Source organism: Candida orthopsilosis, assembly GCF_000315875.1.
Source record: "Candida orthopsilosis Co 90-125, chromosome 2 draft sequence".
In the NCBI taxonomy this organism is placed as follows: domain Eukaryota; kingdom Fungi; phylum Ascomycota; class Pichiomycetes; order Serinales; family Debaryomycetaceae; genus Lodderomyces; species Lodderomyces orthopsilosis.
Genome location: NC_018295.1, coordinates 1563394 through 1579735, shown reverse-complemented (window position 1 = coordinate 1579735; position 16342 = coordinate 1563394). Strand labels below are relative to the sequence as shown.

At 38.1% G+C, this 16342-nt stretch overlaps 10 protein-coding genes across 10 annotated transcripts; 5 read left to right on the top strand and 5 right to left on the bottom strand. All coding sequences in view use genetic code 12, as the record gives it.

The window, feature by feature from the left end:
* Positions 1–20: 20 nt before the first annotated feature.
* On the top strand, positions 21–2759 carry CORT_0B07510 (Psy2 protein phosphatase PP4 complex subunit; the record flags this gene model as incomplete). Its single annotated transcript, XM_003867846.1, has 1 exon — positions 21–2759. One exon carries the CDS (start codon positions 21–23, stop codon positions 2757–2759), a length of 2739 nt encoding a protein of 912 aa, XP_003867894.1.
* A 475-nt stretch (positions 2760–3234) lies between these two features.
* Positions 3235–4110, top strand: CORT_0B07500 (Sps19 protein; the record flags this gene model as incomplete). Its single annotated transcript, XM_003867845.1, has 1 exon — positions 3235–4110. The coding sequence occupies one exon, from the start codon at positions 3235–3237 to the stop codon at positions 4108–4110; it is 876 nt and encodes a 291-aa protein (XP_003867893.1).
* A 695-nt stretch (positions 4111–4805) lies between these two features.
* CORT_0B07490 (Age3 ADP-ribosylation factor GTPase activating protein) lies at positions 4806–5876 on the top strand (the record flags this gene model as incomplete). The annotated part of the gene is made up of 1 exon (XM_003867844.1): positions 4806–5876. One exon carries the CDS (start codon positions 4806–4808, stop codon positions 5874–5876), a length of 1071 nt encoding a protein of 356 aa, XP_003867892.1.
* A 46-nt stretch (positions 5877–5922) lies between these two features.
* CORT_0B07480 (Cwh8 dolichyl pyrophosphate (Dol-P-P) phosphatase) lies at positions 5923–6624 on the bottom strand (the record flags this gene model as incomplete). The annotated part of the gene is made up of 1 exon (XM_003867843.1): positions 5923–6624. One exon carries the CDS (start codon positions 6622–6624, stop codon positions 5923–5925), a length of 702 nt encoding a protein of 233 aa, XP_003867891.1.
* A 283-nt stretch (positions 6625–6907) lies between these two features.
* CORT_0B07470 (Kap95 protein) lies at positions 6908–9535 on the bottom strand (the record flags this gene model as incomplete). The annotated part of the gene is made up of 1 exon (XM_003867842.1): positions 6908–9535. One exon carries the CDS (start codon positions 9533–9535, stop codon positions 6908–6910), a length of 2628 nt encoding a protein of 875 aa, XP_003867890.1.
* A 380-nt stretch (positions 9536–9915) lies between these two features.
* CORT_0B07460 (septin) lies at positions 9916–11769 on the bottom strand (the record flags this gene model as incomplete). The annotated part of the gene is made up of 1 exon (XM_003867841.1): positions 9916–11769. The coding sequence occupies one exon, from the start codon at positions 11767–11769 to the stop codon at positions 9916–9918; it is 1854 nt and encodes a 617-aa protein (XP_003867889.1).
* A 704-nt stretch (positions 11770–12473) lies between these two features.
* Positions 12474–13223, top strand: CORT_0B07450 (hypothetical protein; the record flags this gene model as incomplete). The annotated part of the gene is made up of 1 exon (XM_003867840.1): positions 12474–13223. The coding sequence occupies one exon, from the start codon at positions 12474–12476 to the stop codon at positions 13221–13223; it is 750 nt and encodes a 249-aa protein (XP_003867888.1).
* A 151-nt stretch (positions 13224–13374) lies between these two features.
* Positions 13375–14061, bottom strand: CORT_0B07440 (hypothetical protein; the record flags this gene model as incomplete). Its single annotated transcript, XM_003867839.1, has 1 exon — positions 13375–14061. The coding sequence occupies one exon, from the start codon at positions 14059–14061 to the stop codon at positions 13375–13377; it is 687 nt and encodes a 228-aa protein (XP_003867887.1).
* A 398-nt stretch (positions 14062–14459) lies between these two features.
* On the top strand, positions 14460–15266 carry CORT_0B07430 (Atg5 protein; the record flags this gene model as incomplete). Its single annotated transcript, XM_003867838.1, has 1 exon — positions 14460–15266. The coding sequence occupies one exon, from the start codon at positions 14460–14462 to the stop codon at positions 15264–15266; it is 807 nt and encodes a 268-aa protein (XP_003867886.1).
* On the bottom strand, positions 15256–16245 carry CORT_0B07420 (Abp140 protein; the record flags this gene model as incomplete). The annotated part of the gene is made up of 1 exon (XM_003867837.1): positions 15256–16245. The coding sequence occupies one exon, from the start codon at positions 16243–16245 to the stop codon at positions 15256–15258; it is 990 nt and encodes a 329-aa protein (XP_003867885.1).
* Between the last annotated feature and the right edge of the window lie 97 nt (positions 16246–16342).

Below are 16342 nucleotides of genomic sequence, written 5' to 3'. Positions count from 1 at the left end.
TCCTGTAAACACACATCACAATGGTGGAACAAGAGGCAGACGGTAATGAATATCTAACTCCCTTAACACAGTCCAAGAAGGAGGGGTTACTACGGCTTGAATCTGCGGGCAAGACACCGAGAAGAGTCAAAGTGTATCTACTAAAAGGAGAAGACTGGATAGACAACGGAACTGGGTTTTGCATTGGGGAGATTGACAAAGACACTAAAGTCCCCTACTTCCTTGTACGAAAAGAATCAAAAATAGATGAGATTATTCTCAAATCCAATCTAGAAGGAAACATTCAGTATCAGCGACAGCAGGATACTCTTATAGTTTGGACAGATCCTTCTGGGTCAGATCTTGCCTTGTCATTTCAAGAAACCGAGGGGTGCGCCGATTTGTGCGACTTCATCATCAAAGTGCAACAAGGGAACTATAGTCCAAACATATCATTGTATTATGTCATTTCTAGGCTACCTGAAGGCGATGATATTACTGAACTAGTCACTGGCCCCGTTCGATACCCACCTGCGTTGCCAAATGAGGAAAATTTGGAAAGTGTATTGGAAAGCTTAAACCAATGCGCTAATTCGCAATTTACAAGAACTAGTATCCTGGACTATTTGGTGGAATGCAAATACTTTGATAAACTAAAGAAAATCTTTGAAGATGCCGAATCCAGTGGAAACACGACAGCTTTGCAACAATTAAGTGGCATTGCCAAAATGTTGCTATCGTATAATGAGCCATCATTACTTGAGGATATACTATCTTCCGAAAACAATATCTATATACTCGCAGGGATTTTGGAGTATGATTCAAGCTCTACTGGGGCTAAGCCTGGACACAGAGCCCTTTTTGAAAATAGGCTGTTTAAAACTGTGATTCCAATAGATGAGCTGGACATCTTCAAACGAGATCACTCTTTAACTGTTTTGAAGGAAATTATTTTGATAAGATACCTTGATGATCAGACCATCAGCCAGTTGAACTCTATGATATATGCCAACCAAATCAAGATATTGGAGTATTTAGCAAGCACGGGAGTTCTTGAAAAGTTATTTGATATTTATGAAAACAAAGAAAGTATTGAACTTAAGCGTGATGGAGTAAGGATGCTTCACCAATATGTGAAAACTGCAAAGTCAATTCAAAAACACGATTTTTTTGCACTGCTAGTAAAACCAGGATTATTTACAATGGTAAACTTTGCTCTCGGTGACTCAGAAGATCAGGTGCGAATAATGGGCACTGAATTGATTGTTTCCATAATAGAGCAGAATGTTGCTTTGACAAATTCCGAGGATCAGGAACCGGCAATTGACAATTCTGAACCTCCACTACGGTCATGTCAGGATGAAACAAATTCAAGTCGGCCGATTGGCGATGAAAATGGTTCAAAAAAGGAGATAAAAGAGAGCAAAGCTGGATTATGTTCATTCAATGGAAAGTTTTTGTCGACTTTGAGTGACATAATAGTCAATGAAGAGCACGCGGGAATGAAATATCAGGCGTTTGAAGCATTGAGAACATTATTGGACCCCAATGTTTTAACAAATATAGAAAGTTCCTTCCTGGAGAAAGTTGCAAACAAGTTGCAAGCAAGAGAAATATCCGCGAGACAGAATGGAAATAAACATGGTGAGGACAACAGCTACCAAGCTAACATGAGTTATCAGCTAAAAGATTTTTACACGAAGGTGACACCAAAATTGTTTGCCAAAATTACTGCTATGGGCAATTCTATAAAGGCAGTTGATACAATATCACGAGCGGACTCGACCCTATTTCTGCTACTATGCGAATTCATCATTTTTGGCACTAGAGAGCACGATAGTGCACTTGTTAAGAATTTTGTTGTTGAACATGATATCTTGAACGGAATGGTCAAGCTTTTGAGCTTTCCATGTAAAAAGGTCTTGAAACTCCATGTTGTGAGGTGTTTGAGAAGCATTGTTTTGCTCAACGACGACAACCTAACAACCTATATGTTTGAACATGATATCCTCAAGGCATTGTTTCTATATTTTGAATCAGTCACGAATCAAGATGACATGTGCAATTCAGCTTGTTTAGACTTTTTAAATATTATCCGGACACAAAGCGACGCAAAAAATTTTGGAAAAAGGAGGAATTTCAAGTCAATTGCCGAATATTTGAGCAAATATCATGGTGCTATTTTACAATCTGTATCATGCATGAAAATAGGGCAGAGTATAGCTGCACTAGTTGACAACAATTTCAATGAAACAGAGACCACGACCTTAGGAATATGTGGTGAAGCCAATTTGGAGCAACTAGGAATCCATGAAAGTTTTATCCGCAATGGATTCAGTTGCCACGAAGATATTGAAGAATTGAATTTGGAGAGTATTAGCCATAAACTGAGGGGCTCCGGTAATAGGCTCTTGAAGATAAGTTCATCGCGAAATGGAAACTTTAAAGTGGAAAGCGATGCAAAAATTGATGCCAATAAGGAATATGACAGCCACAATCCAGACCAGGGTGATTCAAACATTGGAGACAAAAGACCACGAGATTTACATCAACCAATAGATGCCACAATTAAAAACATGACTAAAAGGAGAAGTGTCGTGGACCTCGAAGAAGAGAATTCTTTTAATGAAAACGACTCTGCTCAAGTACCGGTTTCTCATATGCATAATCTTTCCTCCAAAGATGTTTCAAAATCAGAGAGCCCCGCAAACAAAAAGGAATTCAAAACTGTGCAGGGGACACTAGTGGAAGCTAGTGGACGCGGAGGGCATGACAGTTGAGTGAGGACTTTGAGTTGTTACTCTCTTTTGTGTTGTGTGATGTACCATTTTGGTCTTTAATTAATGATGCGGATTATCGGTTGTTGCAAAATTCTCCGCATTTGCGAGCCGGCTAAAGTACGTTCAAATTGCACTCTAGACTCAATAACTTGTATTTAGAAAGAATGCACACGTGCGAGGCATGTACTTTATCTCTCCGTTTACTTAATGACTGCAATGTATAATGTATTATGTATCTGAAAATTGTATTGAAACATATAAATCCGTTGGGTATTTTATTTTTATTTAATTTGCCGAGGAACGTTGTAAAAATAATACTGACAAATTAACACACACAAAATAATTTTAGCGTGGGAAGGGCGAAAAAAAGGAATTCTGCAAACTGTGGGGTTCTTCAAAGACATATTTATAAGTAAAGTTTTTCTCAGTCACGAAGATTTAATTAAGTATCAACTAATACTATACCAGTATAAAAATGACCACATTAGATCAATCATATGTCACACAAGGCAGTTGGAGACCAGACCTTTTCAAAGGCAAAGTTGTTTTCGTCACTGGAGGTGCCGGTTCAATTTGTAAAGTTCAAACTGAAGCTTTGATCTTGTTAGGTGCAAATGCAGCTATCGTTGGTAGAAATAAGGAAAAGACTGACGCTGCTGCCAAGGAATTGGAAGGATTGAGACCCGGCGCTAAAGTATTGTCTTTGCCAAATGTTGACGTTAGAGATGTCAAGCAAATGTCAGCTGCAGCAAATAAAGCAGTCCAAGAATTGGGTAGAATTGATTTCGTTATTGCAGGTGCTGCTGGAAACTTTTTGGCTGATTTCACTCATTTGTCATCCAATGCATTCACCTCGGTTGTCAACATTGATTTGATTGGTTCATTCAACACCGTTAAAGCATGCTTTGAAGAATTGAAAAAGAACAAAGGAGCTATTATCTTTGTCAGTGCTACATTACACTACTATGGAGTTCCATTCCAAATCCACGTTGGTGCCGCTAAAGCTGGTGTTGATGCATTGTCAAATGCCTTGGCCACTGAATTGGGACCTCTTGGTATCAGATCGAACTGTATCGCACCTGGCCCTATTGCCGATACCGAAGGTATGAAGAGATTAGCACCTGGCGCTTTAGATCATGTTAAGACTAAAGTTCCTTTACAAAGATTGGGATCTAAACAAGATATTGCAGACGCTACCGTCTACTTGTTTTCACCAGCTGGTGGCTTTGTCAATGGTGAGGTTTTAGTTGTTGATGGTGGTTCATGGCACATTGGTCAAGGTATTGGAAGCGTTGACTACCCAGTTACTCTTAAAAATGTCCAAGCAGGGGAGACAAACTTCAAATTATAGGTTATATGGTAAACAGGAATAAATTGTTAGATATGTGCAGAGATTGTAGAAAGCGGGGAGCATCCCTCAGTATCTAATCTAACTTAGATCAGTGGCTATGATAGTCCAGTTTTTGGATCTTTTTTGCTCAAAACTTGACAAATTTCCGTTAATTTTGAAAATCTTTTCAAATAGCCGACAAATCTAGCAATTAGAAATATTCGACGCAGTCTAGTGTTTGCTTCTCATGGAGCCCTCACGATTTGTTTCCTAAGTTGTTTTGCAATGGTTCTTCTTTGTCACTACTACATAACATCACGTGACCTTGTTTCATGTTTTGTGCTTCAGCCTTACATAAGAATGGAACGTGAAATTTACGTGTCGCCTGAGGTGAAAAAGCACGGGTCGTTTGGTTGACTTCATCTGTTTAATATCACGCACCGCAGTTCGAATTTCCTTGTTGCGTCCATATCCAAGTGAAGTTTTCTCTGGTCGTATAATGTTTTTAAGGGGATATCTACGTGTTGTTGTGTTATCAAAAAATACGACATAAGGCAAAAATAGAATAAAAAGAAAACATAAAAAATATTACAACGGAGAAAAATTTGTTCGTAATTGAGATCAGAAAGATATACAGAGAAGTACCAATCAAGACACTTGTTTTGACACTAACTATTGTATTTATACACTCAACACACACATAGACCCCACTAGTGATGTCAGTAGATCCAGATTCACGCAGGAAATTGTTAAGCTTGCAAAAAGTGGGTGAAAACAAGAAATGTTTTGATTGTGGTGCCCCCAACCCACAATGGGCGTCTCCTAAATTCGGTGCATTCATCTGTTTAGAATGTGCTGGTGTGCATAGAGGTTTGGGAGTCCATATATCCTTTGTACGATCAATAACAATGGATCAGTTCAAACCGGAAGAAACATTACGAATGGAAATTGGTGGAAATGAAAGATTGAGGAAATATTTTGAAGAGAATGGTGTTGATTTGGGTTTACCGGCAAAACAAAAGTTTGATAACTTTGTGGCTGAAGATTACAAGGAGATTTTAACTTGCGAAGTTGAAGGTAGGGAGTATGTGCCAAAGGATCATTCGGGTGAGAAGCTACCAGATAAGGATAGTATTACTTCGACTACTACATCGACTTCTACTCGTGCAGGGCCTGGTTTAACTAATGAGCAAAAAAGCAAGAACGAATCGTATTTTGCCAGTTTAGGAGCAAAGAACGAATCAAGACCTGATCATCTTCCGCCATCACAAGGAGGAAAATATGCCGGTTTTGGTAATACACCAGCACCTGCATCCAACGGTACTTCAGCTGGTGGCTCATCCTCATTTTCCAATTTTACGGTAGACAATTTCCAAAAGGATCCATTAGGTACATTCACCAAAGGGTGGGGTCTTTTCTCATCAACTGTGGTCAAATCGGTTCAAGAAGTGAACCAAAGTGTAATTCAACCAAGTTTGACTCAATTACAACAAAGTGAATTTAGTGCTGAAGCTAAGAAGGCAATGGCTCAATTTGGTCAAAAAATGCAAGAGACGGGAAAATATGGACAAGAAACTTTTCAAACTTTCACCAAGGAAGTAAATGAACAAGGACTTAATAAAACTATTGATCATCGATTTAATGGATTATGGGCAAAGTCAAACAACAATGATGACGTACCTGTTGCTTTTGGGTATAAAAGGTCCGAGGATGGTGTCAAATATGAGAGTTTGTCAGGTGGATCCAATTCGAAATCACAAGATGAAGATAAATGGGATGATTTTTGAAGACTGAGATCTATATACATATATATTAGATATAAATAGGGTGATGTCATATATTCTTTTTTAACTTTTTGATTCTATGCCTTTGTTGCAAGTAAGTATCAAACTCATCTTTAAATGTTTGATAGCAATGATGATAAGAGTCTTTGACATTGAAGTACTTGATCAACGGCCAGTTCAACGCCCAATCAACAATTCCCATATCTCTCACCAATGAGCTGAATATAAAGTAGAAAATCCCAAACACAATACCAACAGTGACTCCAACAACAACTTGTTGCCAAGTATGATACATCAAATAAACTCGTGATCCAGCAACACATAATCCAACAAAAGTCAAAACCGCTAACCATGTTACCCTTTGCCACTTCTTTAAATGACCAACTTTAAATACAATTACACATACATAATAAGCAGCGAAAAATCCAATAAATTGAGAATGAGCACTTGGCATCCCATAACTAAGACTGCCACCACTACCAAATTCACGGTGGAAATCAGGTCTTGGGTTCTTGAGTAAAATTTTCAAAATCTTATTGACAATTTCCGAACACAAGTGTCCAGCTACAACGATAACAGGCTCGATTTCTCTCGTGACTAGGAACCACAGTAGGTAAAACACCATGATGTATACCGGAAGTAATGTAAATTGAACTGATATGATGGATATTACATCATTGGGGTCGTAAAGAACATAGGTTTGATCGAATGGTATATGATTCGGTATAACTGGCGGTGCTATATCGGACATGCAGGTAAATTATTGTGATAGCTGACACTGAGTTTGGGTTTCATTGTGTTTTCCATCTTGAAAAATTACCAAAATTTTTTAAACGCGTAAGATGATACATTACAATACATGTAAACTTTATTGAATTTATGTATATTTATTAGAGGACATTAGAGTTCGTGAGAGGTTAAAAGGGGAAGGCTATGTAAGAAGGGGGAAGGAAATGCTGTTGAAACTTTTCACACCGACCTGTAATATGAATATTATTTCTGGAATATGATTTTGCAAATTGCATTGCTTTGGCTTAACTCATTGCTGCTGGGATCAGTAGCTGTCTCTTCTGTTGCTCTCTGGCCCACCGTGCTGCATCTTTGGTTTTTTCATCAAACAATGGATTAGATCTGGTCTTTTTAATAAATTCAGTAACCCAATCAGCTTCGAAATATGGTTTGAATTGACCCTGTGGATACATGGCTGCAATATCACCCAATAAACCTGTAGCAGACCTAGCAACAGATTCAGTTGAGGCCATATGTGGATCTGAGGCAACTTTCTGTATGTATTGTAATATACCGCCCGCGACTGGGTACAATTTTTCGGGTTGATCAGAGAAACCAGCAGTAATACCAACAAAACAATCTAGTACTGATTCTCTCACGGTAAATACATAATCAATAGTCTCCAATGAGCCGTCTTGAGGTTCGATTGATGCTGCCTCGGTACATATGTTCATGACATATTCGAGGTATGGTTCAAAATTGGGGCCAATCGCAGCCGCAACATCACCAAAGGCAGACACAATTGCTGGCCTAAGTTCACGTCTCACACCGGGGTTGCTTAATGTGTTGCCGAGTATGGTCATTAAACCATTCAAGTACTCACTGATTTGTAACCCAAGATTCTGAGCCAAATCTCCAACCAAACCTATAGCAGTGAATGCTGTCGGTGATTCCACATTCTCCAATGCTCGAGTCAAGTACGGCAAAAACACTGGCATGTACTTTAAGAAGTTGTCACCAATGGCACCCGATAATGCTGAAATCGCGATAAATATATCCTCTTCAATAAGTGAGTTGGATTCTTGAGCACTGATCAACTTTATGAATCGTTCCATCAAATTGTCTGAGGCATTTATTACTTCTGATCCCAATTTTCTGATTATGGTGGTTAACAATGCTAATATATTGGTTTGCAATTCCTCCAAATTACCTTTATCTTCAGTAGTTGCCACTTGTGATTGCAATTCAATGGTTGATTCCAACCTCGCCAATACTTCAGTTGCAATATTGTGAACAACTCCCATAGTGTCTTTAGCACTATAGGTGACAAATGTTGATAATGCTTCATATGCAGATGCACGAGAGCTGTATTCATTGTCCCCCTTACCCGAAAGTTGCATCAACACTGGAATTATAGAAGGGTAAAAGGGAGACATGACATTGGTTTCAGCATTGGTATCAGAGCACAACTGCTCAATCAAATTCATCAAAGTCCAACAACAATTGGTTGAGACTTTTGGATGATCTTGTAAACCCTTCACCAAAGCCTCCAACAATTGAGGCAATTGTGTTTGAACGTTGATTGCATCAACAACCATGTCAGCAATACGTCCAAGACACCATGCCACGGTCTCTTTTACTTGCAAACTTGAATCAGTAATCAATGCAAGTATAGGGGTCAAAGCTTCACTAATGATATTTTTTAATTGGTCGTGATCTGGACCATCTAAGATGGAGCCAAATGCCATCACAGCAGCTTCTCTTGATCTCCAATTGTCGCCGTTAGCAATATTGGAGCTAACAAAATGAATAGTGGGATCGACCACATAATTTCCAATATTTTGTGCATACAATTGTAAACAGGCACCAGCGGCCATTGCAACCGACCAATCATCATCCTCAGGATCTTCATTTTGTCTAGTAAGTAATGTCAACAAGGTGGGCAACACCTCACCAGAAGCAATCAACGCAAAGTTGTATGTTATTAAATCAGGATTTCCAGCATCTTGTAACGGATCCAATCCCAATTCCAGTCTCTGTAATGCAATTTCCAACTCTTCTTCACATACAGTCGACCAAAACTCTACAGCCATACAAGATACCTTTTCGTCTGAGCTTTGCATACCAGAAACAGTCAAACCGTACAATGCCTTTTCCATATAAAGAGACATAAATTTGTAGTACAATGACATGATTCTCGCAAGACATCCAAATGCACTGGCTTGTAATTCTGAATCATCAGCTTGAGTCGCTTCACACACAACTTGCATTATATAGTTTCTTTCTCCTTCAGTCTCAAAATTGTACTTGATAAACTCCAAAGAGTTAACAAGAGCATTCAATGCAGTTATTCTAACCAAATTCGATGGCTCATTACTTTGTACACCTTGTATAATTGCAATCAAAATACCCGATGCTTGAGATAAGATGTTTGCGTTTGTTGGGTCCGCACTTTCACAAATATAACCAATTGCCAATTGAGATGCACGTTTAACATGTTCAGGATTTTCCATCTTGGTATTTTCAATAATAAGTGGAATCAATTCTGGCCATTCACCTCTTGGCAACTCGATATCTGCAATGGCAGCCACCAATTGAGCAGCAGTACTAGCTACTTTTTGATTAGAAATCTTTAATCCCTGAACTGCATTATCTTTAATCTTCTTTTTCAACTCGGCATTGAGCTTTAACCAACGGTCTTGTTGCGCCAACCTTGTTCTTTGATCTTTGGAAACCAATTGATTCTTGAGTCCTATACCGGCCAACATTCTCACTTCTGTCTTGGCATCTTCATTGTTCAATGCTTCGATTAATAGTGAGATATACTCTTGAAAGTGGTTGTTTGCTGCCTCATTCAACTCAATTTCAGCTTGAGTCCTTCGTGTTGGATCAGGACTCAAGATTGCATTTTCCAATAGTTGAAGAATATCCATTGTCGGTGAATCTCGATGATACGATTAGTTTAGTTAGTTATATGGATCTCTTTCTGAGGCTTCTGTGGTTGATATCTATTAGATCTCTTGAAATCTTCGTGCAGTGGAAGGCTCTTGATTGATTGATTGATTGATAGTTGATGGTTTTTTTTTGTTGCCCTCTTTTAATTGTCGTGTCTGTCTTCTCTACCACAGCAAAAGAAAATTTTTAATTTCTTTTTTCTCGAGTCTTGTGAAGTATCAAAACTATATCCTCAACAAAAGATATACTAATGCAATTCATACAACTGATCTGAAAAGAGTAATTTTTAGATTTGATTGAAAATATACAAAAGTACCTAAAAAGTAAAGCCGTACCTCTCCCCTCTTTTGTTCCTTCATTAACGCTGGTGCTGACGTTGATCACCCACTATCGAATGCAAATCTGTTAACGTTTCATCCTTTTGAATACGTCCATTATCACCATGGTCGATTGATTCATCTGCACGATGTGAATGATCATCACTGTCATTAACAACTTCAACATTTTCACTCGTTTTAGAGGACGACACTTCACTAGTTGCAGCACTCAGTTTACGCTGTTTTGCTAACTCCAATTGTCTCAATAAATTCTTTTCTTTAAGCTTCAATTCTTGTGCCTTCTTCTCCAATAATGCAGCTCTTGCTGCCAATTCCTTTGCACTGGCTTTTTCCATCTCTTCCAACTTGTTCTGTCTCTCAAGGTTTCGTTCATGTCTTATAACATAAGGAACAGTTTCAGAAATTTGACGCAATTGATTTCTTTGTGGTCCAATAGATAGCCTTTTGAAAGCATTACTATTGGGGTTCTTGTCATTGACTGTAGCAGCAGTGGAAGTACTCGAAGTAAAGTTTCCATGTGAATGTAAATATGGTGATGAATTGGATGAGGCATTGTCATCTAGTAACATTGAAGTAGATTTTTTAAGTGATGAATGTGAAGAACCAAGAGAGCGATTATCCAAGCCATCACCATGGATTGTAGTATCACCCTCATTTGTTTCATTTGCAAGTCGCGCCAAGTTGGACAAGGAAGGAACAGCTGAACCTACCAATCCACCCCTATCTTCACCATTATTATGGTGTTCAACAGTATCGTGGAACTCACTATCTTCATATTCATCATCTTCTAAAACGCCACCACCCGTGACTTTAGTCAATCTCTCGGTTCTATAAGTTTCATATAAAAAGTCATGGGTCAAGTCCTTCAAATCTTGTAAATGGGAGCCCAATAACACTGATTTCAAAATAACAAAGTCACTAATTGTAGTATCGTTAATATCCACCAAACCCCAAGGATATTGTCTTGCCTTTATAATTTTAGATTCACCCGTTTTCTTATCTCTAATTTCAAAAGAATCTTCCGATGTAATAACAGCAAATGGTTGCAAATTGGAAAGAAATTTACATTCCTGTATTAAATCATAATCTTCTTCTTCATCATATTCATTCAAAAAGTTGTCAAATTGAAAAATAGGAACATTGAATTTTTCAATGTCAGTTCTAACTTGTTGTTTAAAGTAATGTAATTCGTTTGAAGTAAAAGAGTCAGCTCTTCCAATAACAGGAATGATGTTGACATATTTCGATAATCTCTTCATACATTGAATGTCGAGTTCTCTTAATCCATGTCCGGTGGGGGCAATAAAGTAAAGCATAACATGGACTCTAGTATCAGTAAATCTAGGATTCCTTTTAATACGGGTCTCTTCGGCCAAAACAAGATCAAATTGCTGTTTTAAATAATTTTCAATTTCAACAAAACACAATTCATTGTTTAAATTTTCTCCAAATCCAGGTGTATCTATAATATTCAACACCAATTTAAGATTGTCGTCATCAACAATTTCCACTTTTGTCTCAGTCAAGGCAATACCTGGCTCTTCGTCAATAGTACTTGGATTAAACTCATTTCTAGTCAACATTGATGTATTAGGCAAAGCTACAGATTTGGCAGAAGTGAATGCCAATGTTTTGGTTTCACAGTCTTTGTTTGATGAAATCAATGACGGGTTTTCATACCGATGGTCTAAAACCCTTTTGTTTAACAAACTATTGATAAAAGTTGTTTTACCAGTTCCCAGTTCACCAACAACCATCATTGTGAATTTGACCGCCTTTTTAGCATCCTTTCGGTAATTGATAATAGGAGAATGGCGCGATGTGGGTCCATTGCCATTTCTCAAGCTTGGTGATTCATAATTGTACAGATCCATGGTGGAAATAAGCTTAAACACGTTTTGATTTAAATAGAGTGTCCCTTGATTGTAATGTATTGTGTAGAAGGAATATATTTGTACAGGACACAGCTAAGTATAAGTGAATACGATTGTTTGGTGGGTATGGGTAGATGAGTGGCAGTAGAGTGTATCTCCTTTGCTCTGTAGTTTGCCCTTGGATGTTTGTCTAAGTTTGTTGATCTTTTGATTTGGGTGTCCCCATTGACAATTTTTCCAATTGTTACTTTTTTATTTATTGCCTAAAAAATTTTGTTATTGAATTTTGTGTTTGTTGTTTGTTTTTTGTTATTTATTTATTAATTAATGTCGCATTACTTAATGTTGCGTCAACCAAAGTTGTTATATGCAGAACGACACGTAAATCATATTAAAAGAAGTATGAAAGATAAGTATAGCAAGTTCGCACATTGAAGTCTTTGTAGAGGGTCTTACAGAAGTCTTGCTAGTAGATAATATAAGAGTACTTGAAGGGAATGTTTCCCAGATTGCAGTGCGTTCAACCAAACTGCCTGCCAAAGTTTGACGATCAGGGGCGTCACAACTGTTAAGGGTATATGGCGCTACCATTGATGTATCATCTGACAATGCCCAAACACAATTGCTATTTAGAGGAAAAGATCGCCTTCTCAGCTATATGCTTCTTTACGCTTAATCAACGTCACTAAAGTTCAATATACAATATGTCAGCAGCATTCAAAACGTTGTCAGCAAAGACTGCAGCTCAACTCGATAAGGAGTTGATGTCAACGGGAGCATTTTCTATTGATCAATTGATGGAACTTGCGGGATTGGCGGTTGCAAAAGCAATTTACAAACAATATCCTCCACAGAAAACAACGCCACCATTGCAAAAGGTTTTGGTGTTGGTTGGTCCTGGTAACAATGGAGGAGATGGATTAGTAGCTGCTCGCCATTTGAAAACATGGGGTGCTTATGAACCAATCATTTATTACCCCAAGAAATCAACAAAGAGTGATTTAATCAGCCGCTTGGTTGAACAATTGCAAAATCTAGAAATAAAGGAAATATCTACTTTGGAGGAGATAAAACTGCTACTTACTAACAAAGGTGAAGTTGCTGTGATATTAGATGCTATTTTTGGATTTTCTTTCAAACCACCCATTAGAGAACCATTCAAGGATGTTATTGGCTTTATTTCCCAACATCATGATTCATTACCACCAGTATTCTCCGTGGATATCCCTTCTGGCTGGGATGTTGATGAAGGTCCTACTGATATTGACATACATGCAGCTGGATTGATTAGTTTGACGGCACCAAAGCCCTGTGCTGAAAGATTTGTTAAAAGTGGCCCCAATAAAGTTCACTATTTAGGTGGGCGGTTTATCAGTCCTGCGGTTGCAAAGAAATACGGTATTGAGGATGTTTTGAATAAATATAAAGGAGATGAATTGATTACGAAGCTATGAATGTATACACATTGTATATGTATATGATATATGATGCCAGATTTTACCTCAGGCTATAACAGAGGACTCTTTAAAGATGACGAGACAACAGTGGAAGCAGAATTTAATGCCAAACGAAAACAATAAGCATCGCAAAGCAAAGGAGTTTACATCAATACATGTCTCGATAACACCACGCTTCATCTTTCTCCGAGAAGAGATTATCACTATTCATTGAACAACCTAGTGGGGAGCCGTTAAAGTATAGTCTCGAGGAAACTGGTGGAATTTCAGGAAAACCCGACTTGTTAAACTGGCCTATTGGCGAGCTAGTTCCTTTCATCGGTGAAAGCTGATAGGATGGAGAAAGTCCTGTCACATGACACCGCAGGGTTGACCACCTAATATCAGATGATTTTTGCCGTGGGGAAGCCAAAAGTGACTTGCCATTCCACAAATTGGCGTCATATAATGATTCTTTGGGTGGCACTGGTGGTCCTGAAACTACTCTAGGTTTTAGGGTAGATTTGGAAAGCTCGATCAACCTCTTATCCACCACTGGGGTCAACGTATCCCTCCTGGTATTAGGTGCAACAGGTAATTCCTTATCGACATAAGATTTGGCCATCATGGGCGGAGCACTAACAACTCTTCTTTTCATGCCACCTCGTTTGATAAATCGGTTGAATCGTCCCGTAGACTTGTCATAAACTGGAAGGTCTTTTGGTAGCTCGCTCGTATTGAACTGAGATGGTTTGAATGTATCCACAGCATGAGCTAAGTCATCTATACCGAATGCTGGAATTGATGGTGGTGTATCATTGATGGAAAGAATTTGCTTATCACTGTATTTCTTCATTGGTGTCCGTAGTGATGACAGTCAAAGTAGCATTGTTGAGACATTGCACAAGGTTATATATAACAGGGAGTTGAGTACAATTTCATCACTTCTGTATGAAATACATTGCCGATGTGCAGATCTTCCTGCACATACTAGACCTTAATTAGTCCATGGAACTTCGTACAATGCACCTTATAGCAAGTACGAGCCTTATCTCGGCGTAAAACTCGAATAAGAACAATAGGGTTTGCTATAAATAGGCGTAGTAAACAATAAGCAATGAACAATGTTATTACAGTTATGAGAGAAGGCTGGCTCAGGGAACAAATTTGTTCGCACCAACACAAACGGAAATTCCCCAAACAAATTCTTGCGCTTGAAAGTTGTTCCTCTTATCGCCATGACACATCCACCTTATGACCGAGATAGAGAATAAGACTGAAATCAAAAAATGCATATGGAATGGGTCAATTAACGTCAGCGTCTCCTTCGACATAAATGGAAAAAAAATTGAGTATTTAGTTCAAGCGTTTAGAAATTCTTATTTTCCAATACTTTATCCACGCATAATATCATATTTCCAAAATTTCACCAAGGAAAGGATAAGGGGACCCATATGGTTGGAGTTTGAGGATGTACCTCTACGATGGAATATTCCGATTGGTGTTCTTTTCGATTATTTGTACCTCCCTGCCCACCATTCAGATCGAAAGCATTGTTGGGAATTGAATCTACACATTACTGATTATCCCATTGAATATGTTATGCCATTTACAAATACTTATGGACAGTCTATAGATTATACCAAATGTCTAAATGAAGTATTGAAAAATCAACTAAAACAATCGATTTTTGTCATTAATGGTTCAGCTAAAGCCATCATGCAAATGAGTGAACAAGATTCAGAAAATTATTTATCCTCCATTGCGTCAAGAAACTTGAATCAATATAACAGCTTCAACAAAAAGCTTATCAGATCGGTAAAAAGTATACCTATTCGGATACTTTTGCCTGGCAGTGATTCCGTGAGTCAAGTTCCTGCGGGCCCATTACAAACCTTAGCTGAATTGATGCTGAAAACAATGCATGATTTGGAAGAGATCGCTCATCCATACACTCACGGAATAGACATTAGTCAACTATCAGGGACCCCCTTGTTGGAAATTTGGCAAATTTTCAAATACCCAAACAATGTTTTATACATAACAATGATTATCCTTTGAATACACCTTGTAACCAATTTCGATACATCTTCAAATGCTTTTTTCTGTTAACTAGCAATCTTCTATCAGTGGCAATCTTGACTTTTTCAAATGGCCCCTCTATGCAAAAGATACCCTCCAATTCTTCCTCCGTGAAGAAGTAAACTCTAGTTCCGTCACCACGTATGTAGAAATTATCATCTAATAATCTTCCCTTTTTGAATCGCACCTGAGCCAAATCATACCTTCCATAATCTCTGAATAGTATTTCACCACCAGGTTTAAGAACTTTGGCCAAGTTTTTGACTGCTTGTTTCCATTGGTCAGGATGTAATGCCGAAAATACGAATATCATAATGACAATATCGGCAGAATCGGGCTCCATCCCTTCAGGCAAATTTCCTTCTGGGTTGGCCAAATCCCATACCGAACTAAATGCAATACCTTTCTTATTCTGTTCAGCAAAAGTTTCATTTGAACGCACTAAATCAACAGCTACTTTGGAATAATCACAACCATATATTTTCAAATTCTCATTTTCATTTTGATTCAAAATGGGGTAGAAAGTGTTACCAGCTCCACAACCAATTTCTAAGATGGTTATTGGCTCTTGATAATCTTTTGAAGTAACTTTGTATAACGAAGGAAATTCAATTTGTAGCCATTTGCGATCTTTGAAGAAATTTTCTCGATTGTGTTTGTAAAAAATATCCCAATATTTTGCTGGATTTGAATTGTATAGAGCCTTGTCGAATTCCTTCACTGGATGATCGTACTGTTTTGAGATCATTTCTTGTGCTTGTTTGATTTGTTCTTCTCCCCATTCGACATGGTCCCAAGCATTGTGATTGAATACATCTTCTTCATTTTCAAGATATCTTTGACCAAAAACAAATGGTGAGTCCTTTCCAATTCTGGAATCAAGTGGTGGCTTGGTGACCTTAGTGGTAGCATCAGCTGCTGAGTCTACCTCTGGAGTTGACTCTACGAATTCAGCCATTCTTGGTGTGCCAATGTTTGTGCTAGTTTCGAAGAGATGAGAAGAGAAAAAAAATATATTGGCGATAAAATTATGTTGCAAATTGAGAAAAGCTCTA